The 21,574-nt window shown below is 45.5% G+C and overlaps 1 protein-coding gene across 4 annotated transcripts in view; it reads right to left on the bottom strand.

Moving 5' to 3' along the window:
- plekhm3 (pleckstrin homology domain containing, family M, member 3) overlaps window positions 1-21,218 on the bottom strand; it is a 51,652-nt gene extending 30,434 nt beyond the window's left edge. The window contains exons 1-4 of one of the 4 annotated variants that reach the window (XM_007890594.2): window positions 21,109-21,218; window positions 19,135-19,281; window positions 10,665-12,145; window positions 4,313-5,236 (exon numbers count right to left, since the gene is read on the bottom strand). In XM_007890594.2, coding sequence (XP_007888785.2) covers window positions 4,313-5,236; window positions 10,665-11,235 — 1,495 coding nt within the window. In that variant the 5' untranslated portion in view covers window positions 11,236-12,145; window positions 19,135-19,281; window positions 21,109-21,218. Of the gene's footprint in view, window positions 1-4,312; window positions 5,237-10,664; window positions 12,146-13,530; window positions 13,560-19,134; window positions 19,282-21,108 lie in introns of those variants that run through there. The other 3 variants (XM_007890596.2, XM_007890597.2, XM_007890595.2) reach the window with 3 other exon arrangements.
- Between the last annotated feature and the right edge of the window lie 356 nt (window positions 21,219-21,574).

The raw sequence follows: 21,574 nt of genomic DNA, 5'->3' as shown, positions 1-21,574 counted from the left end.
TAAACTCTCATTTTTAGTTTGGAGCTGGATATATTTTATCACAAGCGATCGCACCGAGGGCATATATTGGGTTTCTGTTAATGTCTGGGCCTATTCAGCATTCTAACCCATGCATCACGGTACTTGAATGGTACAGATAATTTTCTTTCCACCACCGTGTTTAGACATTGTCTGAATTGTATTCTACCACTAGTTATTTACATAGATCTTGGAAGAGAGAGAGGGAGGGGGAAAAAAAAGCCACAAAAGGAAGTTGTTCCTTTGATGTTGTATTCAAAAGCAATGTGCAGTGAGAAATGTATTCATGCTCGGGCACTAATTAGTCCCGTTCGCTACAAGAATGAGGAGTCTCAGTACCTCTCGAACAGGAAGACCGTCTACCTACAGTGAAGAGGCTGGAGAGTGTGCACTCCCTGCCCAGACCATACAACTCTTTGTTGTGCTTACCAGGTCAGGGTTCGATTAGCGCTAAAGAATAGAACATTCAATTGGACTAAAATATAAGGGGTTGGGAGAGAGCGGGGAGGGGAAGGGAGTTGGGACAAAGCTTTGTTCCTTCAAAGCTTCATTTTGCAACACTGGCTTCAAAAGGAAAATGTTTTAACCTGGCGTTCTTTGCGGTGACATTATTGGAAAGCAGAGTGAGCTTACTCCCACCCATATCTTTACAGCTTTTCCTGTGTCTCACTCAAAACACTGCTTAGCACGCCTGTGCATCCTACAGAACCTGCAAGCTCAATCATTTCAGGATTCAGGATGGGGAGAGGGGAGGAGGGGAGGAAACAGAAGGGGAAAACCAGGTATGCTAGAAACTATTGAGAGCAATTCTCATTAACTGGAAACACACAGAATTCCAATGTATTAATCCACTTCCATGAAGTGGTGTAGACCTCCAAATCAATCCCCATTCATTCCCTTCATACACTGAAACACTTTCAGTTCAGTTCCATTACACTGAATTCCAATGGATTCAAATCCTATTCCGATTCATGTCTTGTAGGATTCCAGTGGAATGAACTTTTTCAATTTCTCAAACTTTAGGGCTACAACCTCTTTTTTCTAAAGTCGAGATATGTTTTTGTTTTCCTGGTGAGGACCGTCAATGAGTCCCACACGTCAACTTTAAAATCTAAAATTAAATGTGTAAGTAAATAAGTGATACTGTCTGTCTGTAGTTTCCTGTGTTCTGAGGTCACAAAAGGAAAACCTTGGGATATCGATGGTGCCAGGCATATGATTCTGTATATCTTCTATATTGTTTTCATGATCTTCATTCACTGACGACGATGATAATAAAGTACTATAATGGCCAAAAAGCATCAAGCATTAACCCCAAACACAAATCAAGTACCTCAGAATATCAGTATCAGCATAATCACTACCCATCAGATGTGCTTTATAGAGAACAACAAATAACTGCCTGAGATGTACATCATCAACCTACTCACTCATTCACAACCGTCTCAGTGCAAAAGCTGAGTATTCAAACCTGGATTCTTCACCATTGCTAAACGTTTCCTCCAAGCAGCCAATTTCCCTGTTTCATTCAATATACTTTGGCCTCTCAACTCTACATAAAGCTCAAGCCTGTCTGAAGCTTGGCATACTGCTCCTGCAGGATGAAACAGAAGCTTGTTGTTTGATAGGTGTCCCTCTCCTAATGACAACCTTTCTCAATCCTAATTAGTGATCAGGCAAGCCTTATATTCCTCTTTCAAATTCACCATTAAGCTTTTCCTCTTCCCTGCGTTGAAACAGTTGATCTGTTCTCAACTCGTTCTTAGCCAGAATCTCAAGATTATGGAATTTGTACTTTCTTAAGTTTTCTCTTTCCCCAACAATCTACAACCCTAACCCAACCTAACCCTAACCCAAATTCAAGATTGCCATCACCTAATACTATTTTTCATATTGTCTGCTAATCCACCCCCTACTCTTTTCAATCTTGGTAAATTCCTGGAAGATTGGGAGTCATTGCACTTCCCAAAGTGCTTCACAGATATACTGTAAAATGCAGTGACTGTGCATTTTGAGGGTGAATGCAGCAGACAATTTGCGCATAATGACCCATGAATGAATGACCAATTTTGATTGGGGGAATTGTTGGCCAGGACATCAGGAGACACTCCCTTCTCTTATCAAATACTCCCATGGGATCATTAACGCCCACCTGAATAGGTAGACTGGGCCTTGGTTTAACGTCTCATCCAAAGAATGGCACCTTCAACAACGAAGCACATCCCCAGCACTGCATTGCAGTGTCAGCTTAGACAAAGGAGTTTCCAAGTCCTGATGAGGGCTTGAACAACAACAACCTTCTGACTCAGTGACAACAGTGCAACAAAATGAGCCAGGCTGACGAACGATGAGCTTGGAAAATTTTGCACTTTCTGTGCCCTTTGCACAGCCAACACAGGCCTGCTGAGCGTCCCTGACTCCTTTATGAGAGAAAGTTTCATTCTAGCAAGTATTTTTCTATTGTTGTGCAAATTAGGTGGTTGTTTCCATAAGTTGCCGTTCCATCTTCAAATCACACCTTAAAACCTGCTTCTTCAAACACACATATGGTCACCTCCCCCACCTCCCCGGCTTGGTGCCACATTGCAGCACCTTGGGATACTATCCTGGGTGAAGTTGTAAATGCACGTTGCAAAGTTTTCAGTTACCGGCACAATTCACAATAAAATCTCTACTGCCACATTAAGCTATCGGGTTGAATGTGCATACAGCAACTGAGCCAAAAACAGATCATGAGCAAAATATGTGTGCAGCCTCTAGAACAAATCTCACTGTACTTCTCCCAATCAGTAACTTGATTACAGTCTTGCCAACAACCCGAGAAAACCCTGGGAAATCCAACGCCGTAGAATAAAACTGCCATGTACGCATGCCTTGATCCATCCAAACACTGTACAGGAGAGTGAGTTACTCACTGTAAGAAATTGGGAAAATGGCGATGAGCCTAAACAAACCAGCCCGACTAATTTAGTACACACACGCATGCACGCACGCAGGCAGAGTCTGTGAATGTCTCACCCATGCTGCTGGTGGCCCCTCACTTCTCTTCCCAAATCCTGACAGGCCAATTCAGGAGCAGCACAAAAATAACAAAACAAGCTGCACCATATCCTGCCAATCTGCGCTTTAGCAGCATTTAAATGTCAATCAATTAGCCACGAGGGACAATGGCCGCACCTCTTGTATTACCATTTAATCACTTTTACTAAATAAATAGCCCGGCCCCGAGGTGTTGTTGCTGGGGATTAAAAAAAACCTTTACTGGCGGGTAGCACAAGACAGGGTATTACTGTAGCTTTAATGGTCTTTCTGGCACTTCCTTCAATTTCCGCATGGTCACTGCCACTTTCTGGCCTCAATTTGTCAAGCTGAACAATGGTGGATTTGTATGCCCCGTAAGGTCTCAATTAGACATGGCTTTTGCTGTATTATTTGGCATTCAGGGAGGGCACAATAGAAGTAATTACAGGAATCTGTACCAAGGGGCTGAGGAATTTAGAGTAAAAAAAACACTCTTTTTTTTCTCTCACCCCTCTTTCTTTGCCCAAAAGCCCACAGTAACTGGCTGCCTCCTGCTAATCCACAGACAAAGGCAGTGGGGGCCGCTGTCAGTTGCTGGGAGGTTAGCCCACAGACAGATCCAGGATGAACTCAGGTAGCACGGACGTGGGTCACTCGAAGTGCAAATACCTGCCCGAGGCTGGTCAGACTTTTTGAGATGTTTCAGGAATTTAAATGGAGAGCAGCGTAGCCAGGTTCTGTACATGCTTTACACTTTAGTCTTTATAATAACAATAATCCATGCGTTTGATATAGCACCTTATCTTATCGACCTCATCTTTGAAACGTCTCAAAGCGCTTCACAGAATATACCGTAAAGTATATTTTGTGGGCGAAACGCAGCAGCCAATTGCGCACAGCAGTGTCCCAAATGGATTGAGTGACCACATTTTTATTTATTTATTTTTTGGGGAAGGATCATTACCTCCAGAAAGTGATATGCCAATCGACTAACTATTCTTATTTTTACTGCGAGGTAAGCAGAGACACGTGGAGTAAGGAAACTTACCTAAGGTTTCACCCTGCCTGGGAAATGAACTCAGGTCCTCTCGCTTGCGAGGCGAGGGCTCTACCCACGAAGCTGCAGGACTCCATTTTGTGAACATTTGACTTGATCGAAAAACGTTAACGTCAATATGATTAAAGGTTTTTAACACATCAGACCATCAACGGCCAATATTATTATCACTACCTCCCACACACCGTTTCCTGTTTAACAAGTGCGAACATTCACCTGCACACCTGAAGCTCTGGGCCGTGAGCCCCTTTTCCACGGCAATCACGGTCAGGAGGCTCAGGAAGCTGCTGGTCACTGAGTAGCGTTTGCTTCTCTGCGAGCCCACCTCCTTTGTGTTGGCGACCCTGGAGGCGGAGTGGTCTGCAGCGCCACATCCCCACGTAGCGTTCATTGCGGCCGCTATTGCATCCGTCCACTCTTGGGCTTCCCTCTGGGCATCTGCCATGAGAAAGAGAACCTCTTCTGGAAAAATGACCTTAAAGCAGGTGGCGGAATCTCTCGTCACGTCCAGGTGAACATCTAGGCATTGACTCAACTTGTAATGGACTACAGCTTCCTCCTCTCGACCCGCAGAGCCAAAGTGTTTGAGCTGGCTTCTGCTAAGGATGAAGGTGTAAGACTTCCAGTTGTTTTGAGGTGTCAACTTGCGAAGTGTCCCAATCCGAAGCGCGCCTTCTCTGCATGCACTGTGCAGGGGAAGAGGTCCGAGCCAGATGGAACTGAGTGCAGCCTCTGCTTTGAAAGTCCTGGGGTCCCGGTTAGGAGGAAGAGGTGGCGTATTGCAAGTAGCATGTTCCACGTCCTTTAACACCAGGGGGCGCAGAGCGATCACCCGCTCTAGCAGATTCTGCCTCCAGTCTTCTGCCTCCTGCTGGGAGCGAGCTTGTAGCTGCAGCCATGCTCCATTGGAGAAGAGGACTTCCAGTACCCTGGCATCGTGAGTGGCCGGCACAGTGATACTTTGGCAACGTCTCAAGTAGTACGCTTTGCACAAATGCCAGTTTCCCCTATTGTCCAAACTGTACACACGCAGTTCTCGTGAGCAAAGCTCAACATAGCACTCCTCCCATAGACTGATGTGATCCGGCTTCCTGGCCAGATTCCCTTTCTTCAGGACGTCTTGACAAGCTATTTGAGAACCTACAAAGGGGAGAAGATGGGGTTATTGCACTGCTTTGGATTGCTTTGGAAAAGGCCAAAGGACTGGATTTCTCATTGGCGTAGCCATTGAGGTAAAACGTAAGATTGTGCAGAATTTTAGAAAATTCTTAAATCCAATCTAAATTTGGAAGATAGTTCAAAAATCAGCTTTCAAATTAAGATGTCCAAAATTTTGCACAACCTTAAATCTCAAGGCTAAGAGAAGCTTGAATAATTTGGGTTTCGGGGTTACATGCAAGGAACTCTCAGTCTGGTACAGATACTCTTCAAGCATGGTGATGGGTTTCCCCATTTGTCAGACACCCGGCCAACCCAAAAAAAACATTGGTTCCTTGGACACCACACTTGACAACTTCTTATAAGTTTTTCCCTTTATGGTGCATATGGAAATAAGAGATGCTGGATTCAGTAGCTATTGGGATGAAGGGAAATAGCTAGGAAGAGAGGTTTGGTAAATGTGGGCTATATTCCTTTGAAACTAAGGGCTAGTCAGACAGAGGGGATTGAAATAATGAAGAAAATTGACATGTAGAAACAGAATAACTTCAATCTTGTGGGGGAATCCAGAACAATGAAACAGAGTTAGAATCAGAACACGAGGACATGATCTTAAAATCAGAACTAAAATGTTTAAAAGTCAATCCAGAAAACCATTCTTCATACAGGATTCTGAGAAAACTAATTACAATAATAATCCTTGCATTTATTACAGCACTTTTCACGTTGGGAGGATGTCCCAAAGCACTTCGCAGGATGCACCGTAAAGCAGAGTGACCACGTGTCTGTGGTTAACATAGTAGCCAAGTAGCGCACAGCAATGTCTCACAAACAGCCATGCAGTGAATCACCATTTTTTTTGGGGTGGAGGGAGGGGGTAGTGTTGACCAGGAGACTGGGAGAAACTTCCCCGTCTTTCAAATAATGTCATGGGATCTGATATAACATTTGTGTTCCAAAACCCGTTGATGACCAGTTCCTTGTGAAAGGTATGAAAGTGTGGGCATCTAGTTAGATAGGATCAAGGTCGGCTTTGGTGATTTCTAAGGCTAAGCAGCTTCCCACAGGGTCCACATTCACATTTGATAAACAGTCACTGGGTAGCTGTGGTACTGTATAATAATAATCCTTGCATTTGATATAGCGCTTTTCACGTCGGGAGGACGTCCCAAAGCGCTTCACAGAACACACTGTAAAGTGAATTGACTATATTTGTGGGCGAACGCGGCAGACAATTGCGCACAGCAATGTCTCACAAACAGTCGTAGATTGAAAATGACCAATTTAATTATTGTTTTTGGTTTTGGAGGGATTATTATTTGGGGTTTGGAGTAAGGAAACTTGCCCAAGGTTTCGCCCTACCTGGAATTGAACTCAGGTCTCTCACTTGCAAAGCGAGTGCTCTAACCACTGAGCTACAGGACTCCAAAGACAGGACTGTAACCCAGCATGAGGAAGAGAGAGAAAAGGTTGGAGGGAGAGTGCGAGTAAAACGGTGGGGAGCAAGAGACTAGCAGCTTTCCGAATGAAGAGGGGACATTATAAACTCACTGCCCCCTTCATTTTCATGGTGCAGAAAGCGCAACTGCATGGTTTCAATCATGAATGTGGAAAATGAAAGCAAATGTAGACATAGAGATCCACCAGCAGTTAATCTGCATTTCCTGGGCCTCAGAGAGCAACAACAACAACTTCATTTATGTAACACTCTTCACGGAGGGTAGTGTCTCAGAGCGCTTGAAAATGTATCCAAATCTTTAGCCTTCACTCTTTAACGAACCTGCTGTGCACACACACGCATGTGACCATTCAAAAAGCTCAGCTCCTCTGTTGGGCCATTACCCACTGGGGGGCTCACGGGGGACTTGTTGACATGACATTGTAAAAGTAATATGAAGGTCACCCTAGAACCCCTTTTTAAAATTCAAATGGTTACATAGAATTATCGCCAGCATCAACATCCTTTGACATTCCAGGCCTAGAGAGGACCCTGAGCCACAGTGCGAGAGCGCTGGATTAATAAAACAGTAACTGGCTTGGCATGCCTCCTGTTCTTTCTGATATTACTGCAGCACCCTCACATTGCCAGGTGATCTGTGACTCCTCCAAACTAATTCCCCCGTGAGATCACTTGCTCTGTCCCCTTAGTGAAACAGCGACTGAAACAAATTGGAAGAGAAATGGGGTAAAGAAAGAGTTTTAAAAATTGACACCAATTCATAGACTTTAACTGTAAAATGGAGTTCATTGGCAATGCTCTCTCTTGCTTTAGATGTTAGTGGAGTAAAGCAATGATTTCTTTTTTGCGTTGAGATGGGAGCTAATCTCCTCTCCTTGTAATGTAGGCGAGAGCTGTTGCCATTCATTAGTATCTCCAACACTGAACAAACCATTAAATTATCCAGACACACTAATCCCCTATTTGCTAGATAATAGGAGTGTGCTTTCCACATTAATCCAATAATGCAAATGTTATTTTCAGTCTCTCGTCCGGGTCGCATGGCTACAATTGGCAATGCCTTACCCCCACTCGCAAACGTAGCAGAGCTGGCATTTCAAGTCATCTGCAGTCAGTGAACACCAATAAACCGAGGTTCACGGAGCCTTTTGTTTTATGAGAGAAAGTCTCATTCTAGCAAGTATTTTTCTATTGTTGTGCAAATGAGGTGGTTGTTTCCGCTCTCTCATGGGAGGAGGGGGCAACAAAACCGTGTGGGGTGGGGGGGCGGGAAACACAATAATAATTATAATAAAAAAGGTTTCGCAATTAAAATTTAAATGATTCGTTCCACATGGGTCAGTCAGGGAGGATGGCACAGATGCATTCAATTACACAGCCTCATGCACAATGAGACAGATAATACCTCGGTTTTGGAGTGCGGCCTCAAGATGCCATCCCTCCGAGCGATCTTTATCAGCGCTGCAACAAAACAAAAACAAAACAAAAACACAAAACAAATTTAAATGAAGAGGCGGAAAGCTAATACCTAGCAAAGAGCAAATGGCAAAGCAGGGATTGGAGGCCTGAGCCAGGCGTGCTCCAGAGCAGCTGTGCCTGTCCAATTAATGCCTCTGCCCAAGCAGCCACAGACTGCTGGATGCCAACTGGATTGTCAGCAGCATTTTGTGATCTAACGCTGCTCAGAAAGGTCAATCCCTCACCTACTGCTCCATGTGCGGGGCCTGCGGAACAACAATGACTTGCAGTTATATAATGCCCTTCACAAGTCTCAGAGCACGTAAAGGCTGCTAGGCTGGTATATTTGTATATGTCAGACATTTGCCTAGAAAATACACTATAGCTGCACTTTTGCACTGCAAAATACACAGTAGCGAAACATCCTCGTAATTTGAAAGGCGCTATATCAAATGCAAGGATTAGCAAAACTATTGTTATTTTAAATTGACAGCCCAGTGTGGAACTGTGCTTAAGACTCAGAAGGACCATAGCTCAATCCCCAGGATGTGTTGAGACATTTGGGACTCAGAGAAGCAGCCGTAAAGGCAATGCAATTGACCTCAGCATTCTTGGCCTAGAGAGAGAGAAAGAAGAAAAAAATAAGTAGACAGTATCCCTGCTCATGATCACCATCCAATGACCCTTTGCCAAAGGTGCAATTGTGTGTAGTTGTCTGAAGAGGACAGGATCCAGCTCAACCTCACTGAAATTCCAGTCGCTAAAATCCCCAAACAAAAGGTCTGCCAACAATCACCGTCAAGCCGCACACAAAGAATTGGCAAGACCTTGGGTGACGACTGGCACCAATGAAACAGTACCCAAACATTCAGGGGCCGGGGAATGGCAGCCTTGTCGTAATGTTTCCTCTTTAAAAAGCAATGTAAGATTCCATGAATGTAAAAGTACAGCGCATTCTGCAATTTAGTTTTAGTTATAACTTTGCTTTCTTCCTCCCCACTTTCCTCAGTTCCCTCGACCCTCAGCTTGGGCTCCCAGTTGGCTCTATGAAGCGATTCGAGACGTCCTCCAGACGTAAACTTCTAAAATGCCCTCTTCGTTGGTCTCCCCAGATCCACCGTACAAAGGAACCAACTAATCCAAAACTCTGTCACTCGTTCACCCCCATCATACCAGTTCTAACCAAGCTCCACTGGCTCCCCATCACTGAACAAGTCAATTTCAAGATCCTCACACTCATTTCAAATCCCCTCATGCCCTGGCACCTCCTTACCTCTCCGACCTGCTTACCCCTCAACCTGCTGCCTCCGCTCGACTGGCTCCGGCCTTCTGCAAGTCCCCCAGGCCCTCCATTCCACCATTGGTGGTCACGCTGCCCGTCACTATGCCCCGAAACACTGGAACACTCTTCCTCTATCCTTCCGCCTTGCCCCTTCCTTCCCGATTTTCAGGTTGGGCCGGATGACCTTCCTATTCGACCATGCCTACACTCACCTCCCCCTTCCCCTGGCTCAGAGTCGTGCTCCGCCACTGTCAGGCACACTGGGATGCTACCCTGCATGAGGGACACTATATAAATGCAAATTGTTGTTGTTGTGAAAGGCACTATATAAATATAAAACTGTTGTTGTTGCTGACTCTACATTTAGAGGTTGAACAAACATGTAGGCAGACAGGACCAGATTTCACAATACTGAACTGTAATCAAACACATAAGATGCAGGACCATATCAACTCTTAGCATGTTGAGAACAAGCCTATTCATACTATCCAGAGTAGATTACATTATTGATGAGGGGGGGGGGAAGGGGGGCCATCAATAGCCTCTTAGTGAGTTGTATATTCTGGCGGTTCTTCAGCTTCAAACCAGTTCAACGATATATGCAGCATCTCTGCATGTAGAAGCTTATGGCTTGTCAACACATCCCAGATCCATTATGGGATACGCATGACAGAGCAAAGACACCAACTAAGCACCAGAGCCCATCAAGGAAACTGGCATCGCGTCCAGGCTTAACATCCTGGGCAAACTGCATGGTTAGAATGGATGCCAAAATAGGTTTAGTGCTGCGAGCTAAGAGAGAGAGTACCAATGTGGACAGAAGTGGTACAACCTAAAACAACATTATGTAACACCTGGGAGCAACTACCAGAAGTCTGCAAGACATTGAGGTACAAAAGTGGCAATTAATTTGAGGGTAATAGCATGTTGATCCTGATGTAACCCAGTGTGGGTGGTGCTGAGGGCACTTGTCACCAACACACTAGAAAGCGTAAACGAGATTGCAGTGTGCATCTTGTTGCACACTTCAGCCCATTGCATTACAGAGCTCACTGGTGAGACTCGAGAGTTGCACTGTAATGTAAATGGAACCAATGCAAATCATGTGTGAAGTGACCTGTAAAAGAGCAGGAAGCGGAGAGATTATAGGAAAGAAAGTGTAATTGAGGAGTTAAGACAGGATCGCTGCTCCGGACATTGCTGGCACTTACAGCTTTTCCTTTGAATAACTGTCCCAATTTCGCCACCTCCGTTCAGAGAGGTTGAAAAGGAGGGGATGGAGAGAGTTAAGCTGCTATCAGTCGGGGGGTGGGCTCGAGCAGCCCCGGGACGCGCCTGGCCTTGGGACGGGACGATGTCGGACTGGGATCTGCAGAGCTCTGGCCGGTCACCAGACCAGCTTTTAGCCGAGGCGTTTCTCTTGCCGTAAGCCACCCCACAACAGCTGGAAGAGAGCTTCCTGTCCTCGAAGTCTGTACTCCCAGTGCTCCAGCACAACGACCTGCCGCTCACCCTGACCGGCTGGCTGCCAGGACCCCCACCCCCAGGTCTGGTTTCAGTCGTGGCTCTGGCAGCAGATGTCCCATCTCTACCTTGTAACTTCTCACCCCTCGTCTTCAGGACCTCGTGGCCTATGACAACAGGGACCTCCTGGATCCCGTATACCTCCCGCTGCGGGATGTCCGTGCTTCTCACTCGGTCATCGATGCCGCTGAAAAGAAAGAACTCCTCGGTAGCTTCCAATGCAGGGCTGATGTCATCTGCTTCCAGCGCCTCCTCCATTGGCTGGTGTCTCAGAGCTCTGGTCTAACTCACCTGGGCAACAGGTCAATGGTAAGTCATCGAGACGACCAGTTCTTTAAACTCTTTTGTGTAGTTGTGCAACAATTCTTTTAAAACCCAAACAACGGGTTGAGCTTCAGGCAGTCGTTTCCCTTATTTTGGTGTCTGGAGCGTCAAAGTCCACGAAAAACATTCTCACCCTCCATCCTGCCTACAAACCCGAGGGAGCCCTTGTGTCCAGTATTGTACAATCCACTAATATCATGAACCAGTGCCTGTCAATAAGAAAGTCCAGCCCCATTGCCCAAAATAATCTTCCAAGGAGGGAAACGCTAGAGGGAGAGAGGGTGCTTCCTTCTCAAAACTCTGGCCAGAAACAGGCTCAGGTATTACAAAGGCCTTCGAGCAAGATAATCAAAAATATACATCTGGAAGACTAACGTTAATTCATCAAGCAGCTTCGACAGTGTAAAAATAAAAAGTTTCACTTCAACTCTGACCTTGTCTTTGACAGCATTGCAGAAGTTTCTGAGTTCTATTGATAGTCTACAAGTCAAAGGGTAATCTGACAATTTTAAGTGTTTGCACTGCGAGAATCCTCGTGACTGCTCTATTGCATCAATGACAAGTTACAGCCTGTAAACAAGCTACAATGCTAAATGAAGGGATCAGTCGCTGGACTCAGCAAATCTGGATCTCTGCTCCAGCTGGTTCGGGTCGTCCATTTTCTACAAGGTGAGGAATGTCACAGGGCAGGAAAGAGACGCTGGTGCACTTTGCAAGGGTTGAAGATGTTTCTGGGCTACAATATGTGGTTGCTGTGTTCCACGGCAGATGTCCATCACTCAATGTACAACGTCAAACCGCCATCGAACCGTAGGAGTTAGCTGCAGATACGCAGAATCACTCCCTGAAGGAAACAAATTGAGCAAAAGGGGCATTTTAGTGTATATTTTTCACACAGCAAAGAAATGATCAGCTTAATTTAGAGACAATCCAGCATCAGGCAGCAGAATCTCTATGCAGAAACACTTAATTCATGCTGTGAGCCATTGGCTGCTGCGTTTTGTCCACAAAACACAGTCACCACAATTTACAGTATATTCTGTGAAGCGCTTTGAGACGTCTCGAAGACTCATTAAGGCGCTATATCAAATGCAAGGATTATTATTATTATTTCTCTGACATGAAATCAAACAGATACATTTATTCCTAAAGAGCCCCAATGGCCTTGTTAGTCAAGCCATTTAACTGGAACAATAGTAAGCCATACAGACCACACCCTGTTAGGTTTGATTCCTGAAGCCCTAAATTTTACCTATCCTTAGCTGAAGGATCATTTATTCTTAACATTTAAGATTGAGCAGAATTGTGGAAAATTCTACATTTTTGACTTAATTTGAAAGCTGTTTGTCTGCTGTGCTTAAAAAGGATGTTTCGCCCACAACATGCAGTCAATTTACTTTACAATATATTCTGTGAAGCGCTCTGAGATGTCTCGAAGACACGATAAGACGTTATATCAAATGCAAGGATTATTATTATTACAGAACCAATTTCCAAATTCTGAGTGAATTTAAGAATCCGTCCTTCAAATGAAACATCAAAATGAGACCCCCGTCTGCCTGTTCAGATGGACATTTCTCCCAGTGTCCTGGCCAACAATAACCCCAAATAAAATAGGTCATTTACTTCATAGTTCTTTGCAGGACATTGTTGTGTGTAAATTGCCTGCCTTGTTCGCTTACAAAATGTACTGCCACTACATTTTGCAGTTATTCCTGTGAAGCGTTTTGAGATATCCTCCTGCCGTAAAAGGCGCCCCAACAAATGAAAGGATTATTATAATTATGATAAGAATTGTCCACAATTCTGTGTGTTTTGAACAATTAAGACAAAATGCTCTCTTAGGGTAAGATTGGGTGGAATTTCAGGCCACTGGTATGTGCTATTTACTGATCTCTTCGTTCCTCAGCCTCAGCCAAATACACGATTTAGACCAGAGGAAGCCTCGAATCCGTGGGGTCAGGGCAAAGGGATGGGAGAGAGTTAACTAACGTGCAGCAAAAATTTCTGAACCACTTTGTAACACACTCAATATAAATACAGGAGACCACAAGCCATGACACTGTTATTCTCACACACACTGTTTATCCAGGCCCACTCACTATCTCAGCAATATTCAGCAGTTAATACAACAGTCTATAGGAATCCAGGAGCAGCCTTAAAACCCCCAGAAAATCTCTCCTCCAATTCCCTGCCCCACTCCCTCCCCCCTGCACTGTCCCATCTCACCATCATTGGACTCCACACCTCACTCTGACAGGACACAGCACAGAGCAATGCGCTCCTGCCTTCCTGCTGACGAATCAAAGAAGACAAACCACCTTACAGGCCTCGGAGAGATGATCTCACCGATGCAGTGTGCAGTACTGACTGAGCTCTCAAACGCAGCTTACAAAACACTCGCTGCAGAAAAAGGCTCTCCCCAGGTTCTAGGGGCATCAATATTTAATGAACATTACGTAAGGAAAAGCCAATCAAGTACTGCTACTTCACCAAAATATGACAGAGGGGAGGAGAGAGAGAGAGAGCGCAGAGGGCAAAACATATTTCACAAGCTGCCCTGTGCTTTTATTCAAAAATCTTTTTCGTATGTTGTCCATGTCAAAGGTACATTTTACTCAGTGGTTAAATGAAAAAAGCTTTAGCTAGGCCACGCTGCACTTTAGCTACATCTGCACTTTGCTGGTCCAGGATGAGGTCTGGAATGGGGAACCTTAAAACCCAGAAGACTTGGGGGTAAAAAGGAAATGCACATATCGTGTCACCAAAAAAGCCAAACTTTTACTTTCCTAATTCCTTTCTACCATCAGCATCCCACAAAATATACAGTCAATTCACTTTACAGTATATTGTGTGAAGCGCTTTGATATGTCTCAAAGACATGATAAGGCAAAATATCAATTGCAAGAATTATTATCATCTAACCTTTCTGTTTAAACACTAGCCTCCCTGAGCGGATCTCCTTCCCACTCTGGTTTTCCGTCGTCACCCCCTTTGGTTTTCATGGCTTCCCCTTCCTTTGAAAGATTCTCTCTCCAGCACACACGCCCCATCTCCCCCAAACCTCTTTCAGCTAAATGCAGGCAAACTGATGACTCACTTTGTAAAGATACTGGTCAGAGAGCAGACCCAGGTTAGGCCGTGCAGACAGCTGATGAGCAACATCAGTGGAAAGCACTGCAATCAGGCCTGAGTGTCCTGAACTAGAGTGAGAGAGAGAATAACCAGCCAGTGTTTCTGCCCTGAACGCTTGAACAGGCGGCCCAATTGGAAATCAGCTCCAGAAAGATGATAAACGAAAAATACTGCCTGTAATTCTAGATTTATTGCTATTGGCAGAGAAATCCAGCCCTCAACTTCAAAGAGTGCACCTGAATGCAACTAAACGATTGTGCAGTGGTTTGAGTGCTTGCCTCGCAAACAAAAGAATCTGTGTTTGATTCCCGGGTGGGGGGAAACTTTAAGCAAGTTTCCTTATTCCATACTCCTCTGTTTACCTAGCAGTAGGAACCCGGTTGTTAGTTGAATGATGGATCGCTTTACCAGGGGGGTAATAATCCCTCAAAAAAAATGTGGTCACTCAATCCGCGACTGTTTGTGGGACACTACTGTGTGAAATTGACTGCCACAAAATATAATCAATTCACTTTACAATATATTCTGGGAAGTGCTTTGAGACGTCTCAACAATGTGATAAGGCCTATATCAAATGCAAGACTTATTATCATTGCTCGCCCAATGGATCAGTTGATTAAGCTTTCTGCCCAGTGCAAAGCCACTCAGGTCTGGGTTCATTCCATGTTCTGTGCTGTTTTAAAACTGCTGTAATTGGTCTCAGCAAGCTGACCTAAAATAGAAAATGAGAAGCAAGCAGGAGGGGGGAGGCATTCCCACTCCCAATTTACTACTTTTGGATATGATCTGTGAGTAGTTGTCACCATATTTTAAAAGGCTACCGACAATTAGTGTGCAGCTCACTGGAGGACTCCCATGAGGCAATATGAGGACAGGAGAAAATTGGGGAGGGGAAATAGAAGAGGAAAAACATCCCATCTACTAAATTACCGTGAATCTGGGGGCTTAAGCTGCACCGATTATTTTATAATCTCTTTTTTCACAGAAAAAGAATAAGCTGGGGCCTAACATTAATAATCAGAGCTGAAAATAAGAGATTCCAAGTCACAAATAGTGACTCCTGTTTTTTTTTGTCAGCCGCGTGTCTGACACATGTGGAAACCCATCACCATGTTTAAGAATATCCAAACTAAGCTGAGAATTTCATGCATCCCACATGGAAATCCCAGAGACAGATTGTTGGAAAGGAATGCGTACTCTCTTCCTAGATTTTTAGGCACTGGCTGGCAAGAGCTAAGGCTTGGGGACCCCAGAGTGCAGGAGTCTAAGCAGCTAAAACCGCATAGCTTGCCATTGCTGTACAGCAAGCTTTCCTGTTGCTTGTCCAGCTAGGACCACCCTACCCATGAGGGCTTTGGCTTGCAGGATTAACAGGAGCTGAGTGGGATTCCTCCTGGCCTCCAGTGACCGGTCTGCCCTTTCAGGTCCTGCCGATGAGCCAGGCTGGCTGTGCTGCCATCAGCAGTGCTCTGGAATACTGCGGACCTGCCTGGCTCAGCGACTCCTGTTGGTAACAAGGAAGACAAGGCAGCAATAATAGACACGGAGAAGCCAAAGGCTGGCTGTCACAGCCTTTTAACTACCTAAACGGCTCAGTGTAACCACAGAACATCTTCCACGTTCACTCTGAATGTGTTTTGCGATAGAGGCCAAAGAAAGTGATTGAGAATCTGTGAAAGTGCCGTTATGAAAACCAGCTGCTTCGCCACAGTGCTTTTTTGGTACGAAACACACTTGTTATATAATTATAAATGTGCTTTGAAGATATTGTTCACAATAGTAAGTTTCATCTCATTAAACTCCAGGCAGTTACTCCAACGCAGAACAGAAATCTTCCAGCAAATGTAAGCGACAGTGAAGATATGGTGCATAGTGTCCCAAATGGAACAAGAGTGACGAGCAGCACCATCTTGAGGTTTGAAAGAATTCTGTAACGTGTCTGAGCTTCATTCTCTCAATTTAGACCATCATTGGAACCCCTCTGCTTACTACTGCATTATTGCTTCCTATCCCATCCCAAACGACTGTTATATAGTGATATGGCACGGAAACAGAACATTTAGCCCAACTGGTCATGCCGGTGTTTATATCCCACCCTCCTGTTCCCCTGGTTTATATACCTCTGTTCCCTCTCCCTCATGTATGCAGCAAGTTTCGTCTTGCATTGATTCTATTTGCTTCAACCACAACTTCTCACCACACTATGTGAAGAAGTTCCTTCTAAACTCCCTATTAGATGGACCAATAGCCATCTTATATTTATTGATAGCCCCAAGTTATGGACTCACCAACACACAGCATAAACACAATAACAACTTGTATTTACATAGCACCCTTCATGCCAGACGGCTGTAAGCCATAGCATTTACAATTTCCTAATTAATTGGGAAATGGAGGAAGCACCCAGTCTGTAACACTCTAATGCAACACAGATTATTTAAGGTTCCCTTGTGTACTGTGCACTAAAATATGGCATTCGATACAACACTCTATGCAGATCTTAAAAAGGGAAGTGTTAAAGTGAAAGGCTGCTGCAGTGTTCATTCTAATTTAAGCACTAATACTGCCTCTTGTACAAATTCAGTACATACACCAGTCAATGCTGCCTAACCACAACCAGTCCTTCCCTTCTTACAGCTTATATAACCAGCAGAACATCAGCCATCTATCACTTCATCTAACCACTAGAACATGCCAGCTCTTTCTCCGTCCAGTCTGTCCCTCTCCAAGCGATCTCAGGCTTCTCCCTCCACTCACAAACATCCAGCCTTCATTTAGGTGCACCAAAACCTCTTTCTTATGAGGCACTTATTATTATTATTAAGTTACACAGTGACCTGTTAAAATGTGTGAAGACCCATTTTAACTGGACAGTGAGTCAGTAACTTGAGGGTATACGTTTAAGATCAGTACCTTAAAAAACAAAGTGTGAAGTTTGGAGAATTTTTTTTCACAAACTCAGAGCGCTATTAGGACATGGAACACTCTACCTAAAAAACACTCTGATTGAGAGAAACAGACAAAACTTTGACAAAATATGAACGGGGGAAAAAAGTGCAGGTCAGTGGGACTAAACGGACACAGACATGATGGGCTGAATGGTCTTCTGTGCCGTAAAATGATTCTATAAAATGATTTGTAAAACGAGAAAAGACACCTGTTGCTAATTCCTGAGGGGACTAGACTGCCCTGTCCGGTTTGTCACAAGTCTTGTTCTAGAAATAGAAGCAGTTCCATCAGATAATGATTTCTTGGTGTTAACGCTAAATTAGATTTGAACCAGCTTCCCCTCTCCTCATGTGTCTGTGGCATTTCCCCTTAATAAGGGAGCACATTTTCCCAAGTCGTGACTAGCTCAGGCTCCGACCCATCCGGTCGCACGGCTCAGCTCATGGTCTAAAAATAGACCCAGCCCAACCAGAGAAAGCACAAAGCAGAGTGACCAGGCAGTGGCCTGCAATTAGGCTGAAAGCAAAGTCAAACCTTTGACAATTTATTTCACACATTTTATTTTTGGTATAGAAATCTACAAATCTTGAGGTGCAGACAGCAGCCACCCTACAAACTCACACACCCTCCTTCCAAACTGCACTGAGACCCTGTGGACCATAGAACGAGGGAAATTTACACCACAAAAGGAGGCCATTCGACCCATTAGTCTCTGCTGAGTCTCTGAAAGAGCAATCAATTTAGTCCCACTTGCCTTAACTCACATTCACCCCCGCATACACTTTTTAAAAATATTTTTCGTTTTTAGATATCTAATTCCCTCTTAAAAGCTACTATAGATTCTGTCTTGAGCACTGTTCAAGTTAGGGAATTCCACATCCTACGTCCACATTGAATATAAAAAAACTCACATTTATATAGCTCCCGGCAGTGTTTTGCACCTTTTTTTTACAGTAACCTCCTAATCCTTCCCTTTGGTCTTTTAGTGACTACATAAAATACGTGCTCTCTGGTTACAGACTCATTGATCAGTGGAAATAATTTCTCTCTGTTTACTTTCTCAAATCCGGTTCGCTTACAACAAAACAAAAGTACATTTATAGAGCACCTTTCACGTGAGGGAAGGCAGAGAGATGGGAGGGCGACCAAAGGCACGGTCGAAGAGAAGGGTCTTGAGACCGGCCTTGAAGGAGGCAAGGGAGGAAGTGAGGCGAAGGGACTGTGGGATGGAGTTCCAAAGTGTGAGGGCAGGGAGGCTGAAAGCCCAGTCACCGATGGTAGAGCAGGTCGGGCGGGAGACATGGAGCAGACCGGACCCCGCTGAACGGAGGGAGTGGGCAGGTTGGTAGGGAGTCAGCAGGTCAGAGAGGTAGAAGAGGGAAAGGCCATGATGGCCTTTAAAGTGAGGATGAGGATCTTGAATTCGATCCTCTGAGAGATGGGGAGCAGTGGAGTCGGGCAAGCGGGAGTGATGGGGTCACGGAGCCTGGTGCGCGAGAGTACACGAGCTGCGGAGTTTTGCATGATCTGCAGCTTGTGAAAGGAAGAGTTGGGAGGGCCGATGAGGAGGGAGTTTCCGTAATCGAGCCTTGGTGTGACGAAGTACAGTTGAAGTTACAAAATACAGTCACTTCGCTTTACAGTAAATACTGTGAAGCGCTTTGAGACTTCTCCTGACATGAAAAGCACTATATCAAATGCAAGGCTTATTATTAGAATACAATCTTATCGTGTCAGCAAATATGGCACCTTAATCATCCATGCCTTCATGATGTCCAAACTCCAGGCTTCATTATCCCAATGCCCTACTTGACGGACTTCCCAGCTTCTCCCTTCACAAGCTGCAGACCATCCAGAACTCTGCAACCTCTGTCAGGTCTCCTAACTTGAAATGCGCTTTAACAAACGTAAAGATTTTAATTATTATTATAAGAATGTTAATTGGTCAAATTCCAAGTTTTGAAAAGTAATTTAAAAAAAAACACTTGACCCAGTCGCCTGGAAGTGTCCAAAGAGGTTTGCAGCACTGACTGTCTCAGCATTGGTTAACCTCATACAGACTAATAAAATCCAGATTCATTCCAAGGTGGTGCTGAGGAGGTAGCAGATCTCAGAAGGAGTGCCAAAACAGGCCTCTATAGCTCCTGGGCCACAAAGTGAAGGTAAAAGAGAGCGTGAGGGGGAGAAACAGAATAGAGAGGAATTCAAATCTACTCGGGTTGGCCCTCTGGATCACTATAAATTAACCCCTCCTCTTGCTAGACGGTTAACTAGTGTGGGCACCAGGTGAGAACAAGGATCAGATTCAGGAGTGAGGTCCACCCAAGGACAAATAGCTCGACCAAGGCCACAGGCAAAGAATGGCCTCTTGGGTGAGGGCACCAAGGGAACCGTACCAGAGTTAAGTAAAAATAGGAGATCAGATTGAAGTCTGAGGCTCTGTAGCTATTGGAGAGTACGGAGGTGGAGGAGGGAGGGGGGTAAGAAAGGAGGATGAGGGGAGGAATATGAATGTGAGGTGAAGAGGAGGGGTTGAGGCTGAGTATGTGGAGTGTGAGTGAGGAGGAGGGAGAGAGCCATGGGAGACTGTAAGGAGGAGGGAGTGTGTGTAAGGCAGATGAGGGTGAGGAGAGAGGGGAATGAGGAGGCAGTGAGTGTGAGGAGGGTGAAGGGAGAGTGATGGTGAGTATGAGGAGAGAGTCATGGTGAGTGTGGCGGATGATAGTGAGGAGAGTGGGGGGAGTGATGGTGATGTAGAGGAGTGTGAGGAGGAGAGAGTGATGGTGAGGAGGAGAGTGATGGTGAGGAGTGTGAGGAGGAGAGAGGGGGAGTGAGGCTTGGAACATCCTCCCGACATGAAAGGCGCTATACAAATGTAATCTTGTTGTTGTTGTCATTGCGAGTGATGGAGAGGGGGAGAGAGTGATGGTGAGGAGTGTGAGGAGGAGTGATAGTGACGAGTGTGAGGAGGAGAGTGATGGTGAGGAGTGTGAGGAGTGATGTTGAGGAGTGTGAGAAGGAGAGAGTGATGGTGAGGAGTGTGAGGAGGAGAGAGTGATGGTGAGGAGGAGAGAGTGATGATGAGGAGGAGAGGGGCAGAGAGTGATGATGAGGGGGAGAGAGTGATGGTGAGGGGCAGAGAGTGATGGTGAGAAGGAGAGAGTGATGGTGAGGGGGAGAGAATGCTGGTGAGGAGGAGAGAGTGATGGAGAGAGGGAGAGGGGGAGAGAGTGATGAGGAGGAGGAGAGAGTGGTCATGAGGAGAGAGTGATGGAGAGGAGGAGAGAGTGATGGAGAGGGGGAGAGAGTGATGGTGAGGAGAGGGGGGGGGAGAGTGATGGTGAAGGTGAGGGGGAGAGAGTAATGATGAGGAGGAGAGAGTGATGGAGAGGGGGAGAGGGGGAGAGAGTGATGATGAGGGGGAGAGAGTGATGATGAGGGGGAGAGGGGGAGAGAGTGATGGAGAGGGGGAGAGAGTGATGGAGAGGGGAGAGAGTGATGGAGAGGGGGAGAGAGTGATGATGAGGGGGAGAGAGTGATGATGAGGAGGAGAGAGTGATGATGAAGGTGAGGGGGAGGATAACAGTTGTAAACTCGCCGCTTCCTGTCTTGAAGCCCCTGAGAGCCGCCGCCCCGGGGTCCGGGGTCCGGGGTCCCGGGTCCCGGGGTTCCCGTCACTAACAAACGCCTCTCTATCCCTCTCTATCCCTCTCGTTCACTTACAAACTCCCGAGTCTCCATCGGCGCCGCTCACTCACTCACTCACTCACTTCCGCAACAACAACTTCCCAAATCACGGTGACGCATTCCCCACGGGCCGAGCGTCACACCGTATACCCTCCCCCCGCGCCCCCTCAGCCGCTGGAGAAACGGGTCCCCGGACAAAAGGGCCGCCCCCGGAGTCCCTGGTCCTGACAGGTTGTGACATACATCACAACCTCAGAGTCGTTTTCATTCTACTGTGTTTTTTTTTACACACACACACACACACACACCACTAAAATGCAAACCTCTTATTCCCTGTTAAAGTCAAGAGATAGTTTTTTTGAACAACTTGTCCAAAAACAAATTAAAATAATTTTAAATTAAAAATCACTCCCCCCCCCCCACCCCCCACACCAGGGACTTTGATCACAAACTTCACAACTTTCTCTCTCTTTTTTTTAAATAAAGCGATGTTCTGCTCTCC

Source organism: Callorhinchus milii, unplaced genomic scaffold (assembly GCF_018977255.1).
Source record: "Callorhinchus milii isolate IMCB2004 unplaced genomic scaffold, IMCB_Cmil_1.0 Scaffold6, whole genome shotgun sequence".
In the NCBI taxonomy this organism is placed as follows: Eukaryota; Metazoa; Chordata; class Chondrichthyes; order Chimaeriformes; family Callorhinchidae; genus Callorhinchus; species Callorhinchus milii.
The sequence above is the reverse complement of the archived record's forward strand: the minus strand, read 5'-3'. Positions and strand labels throughout refer to the sequence as shown.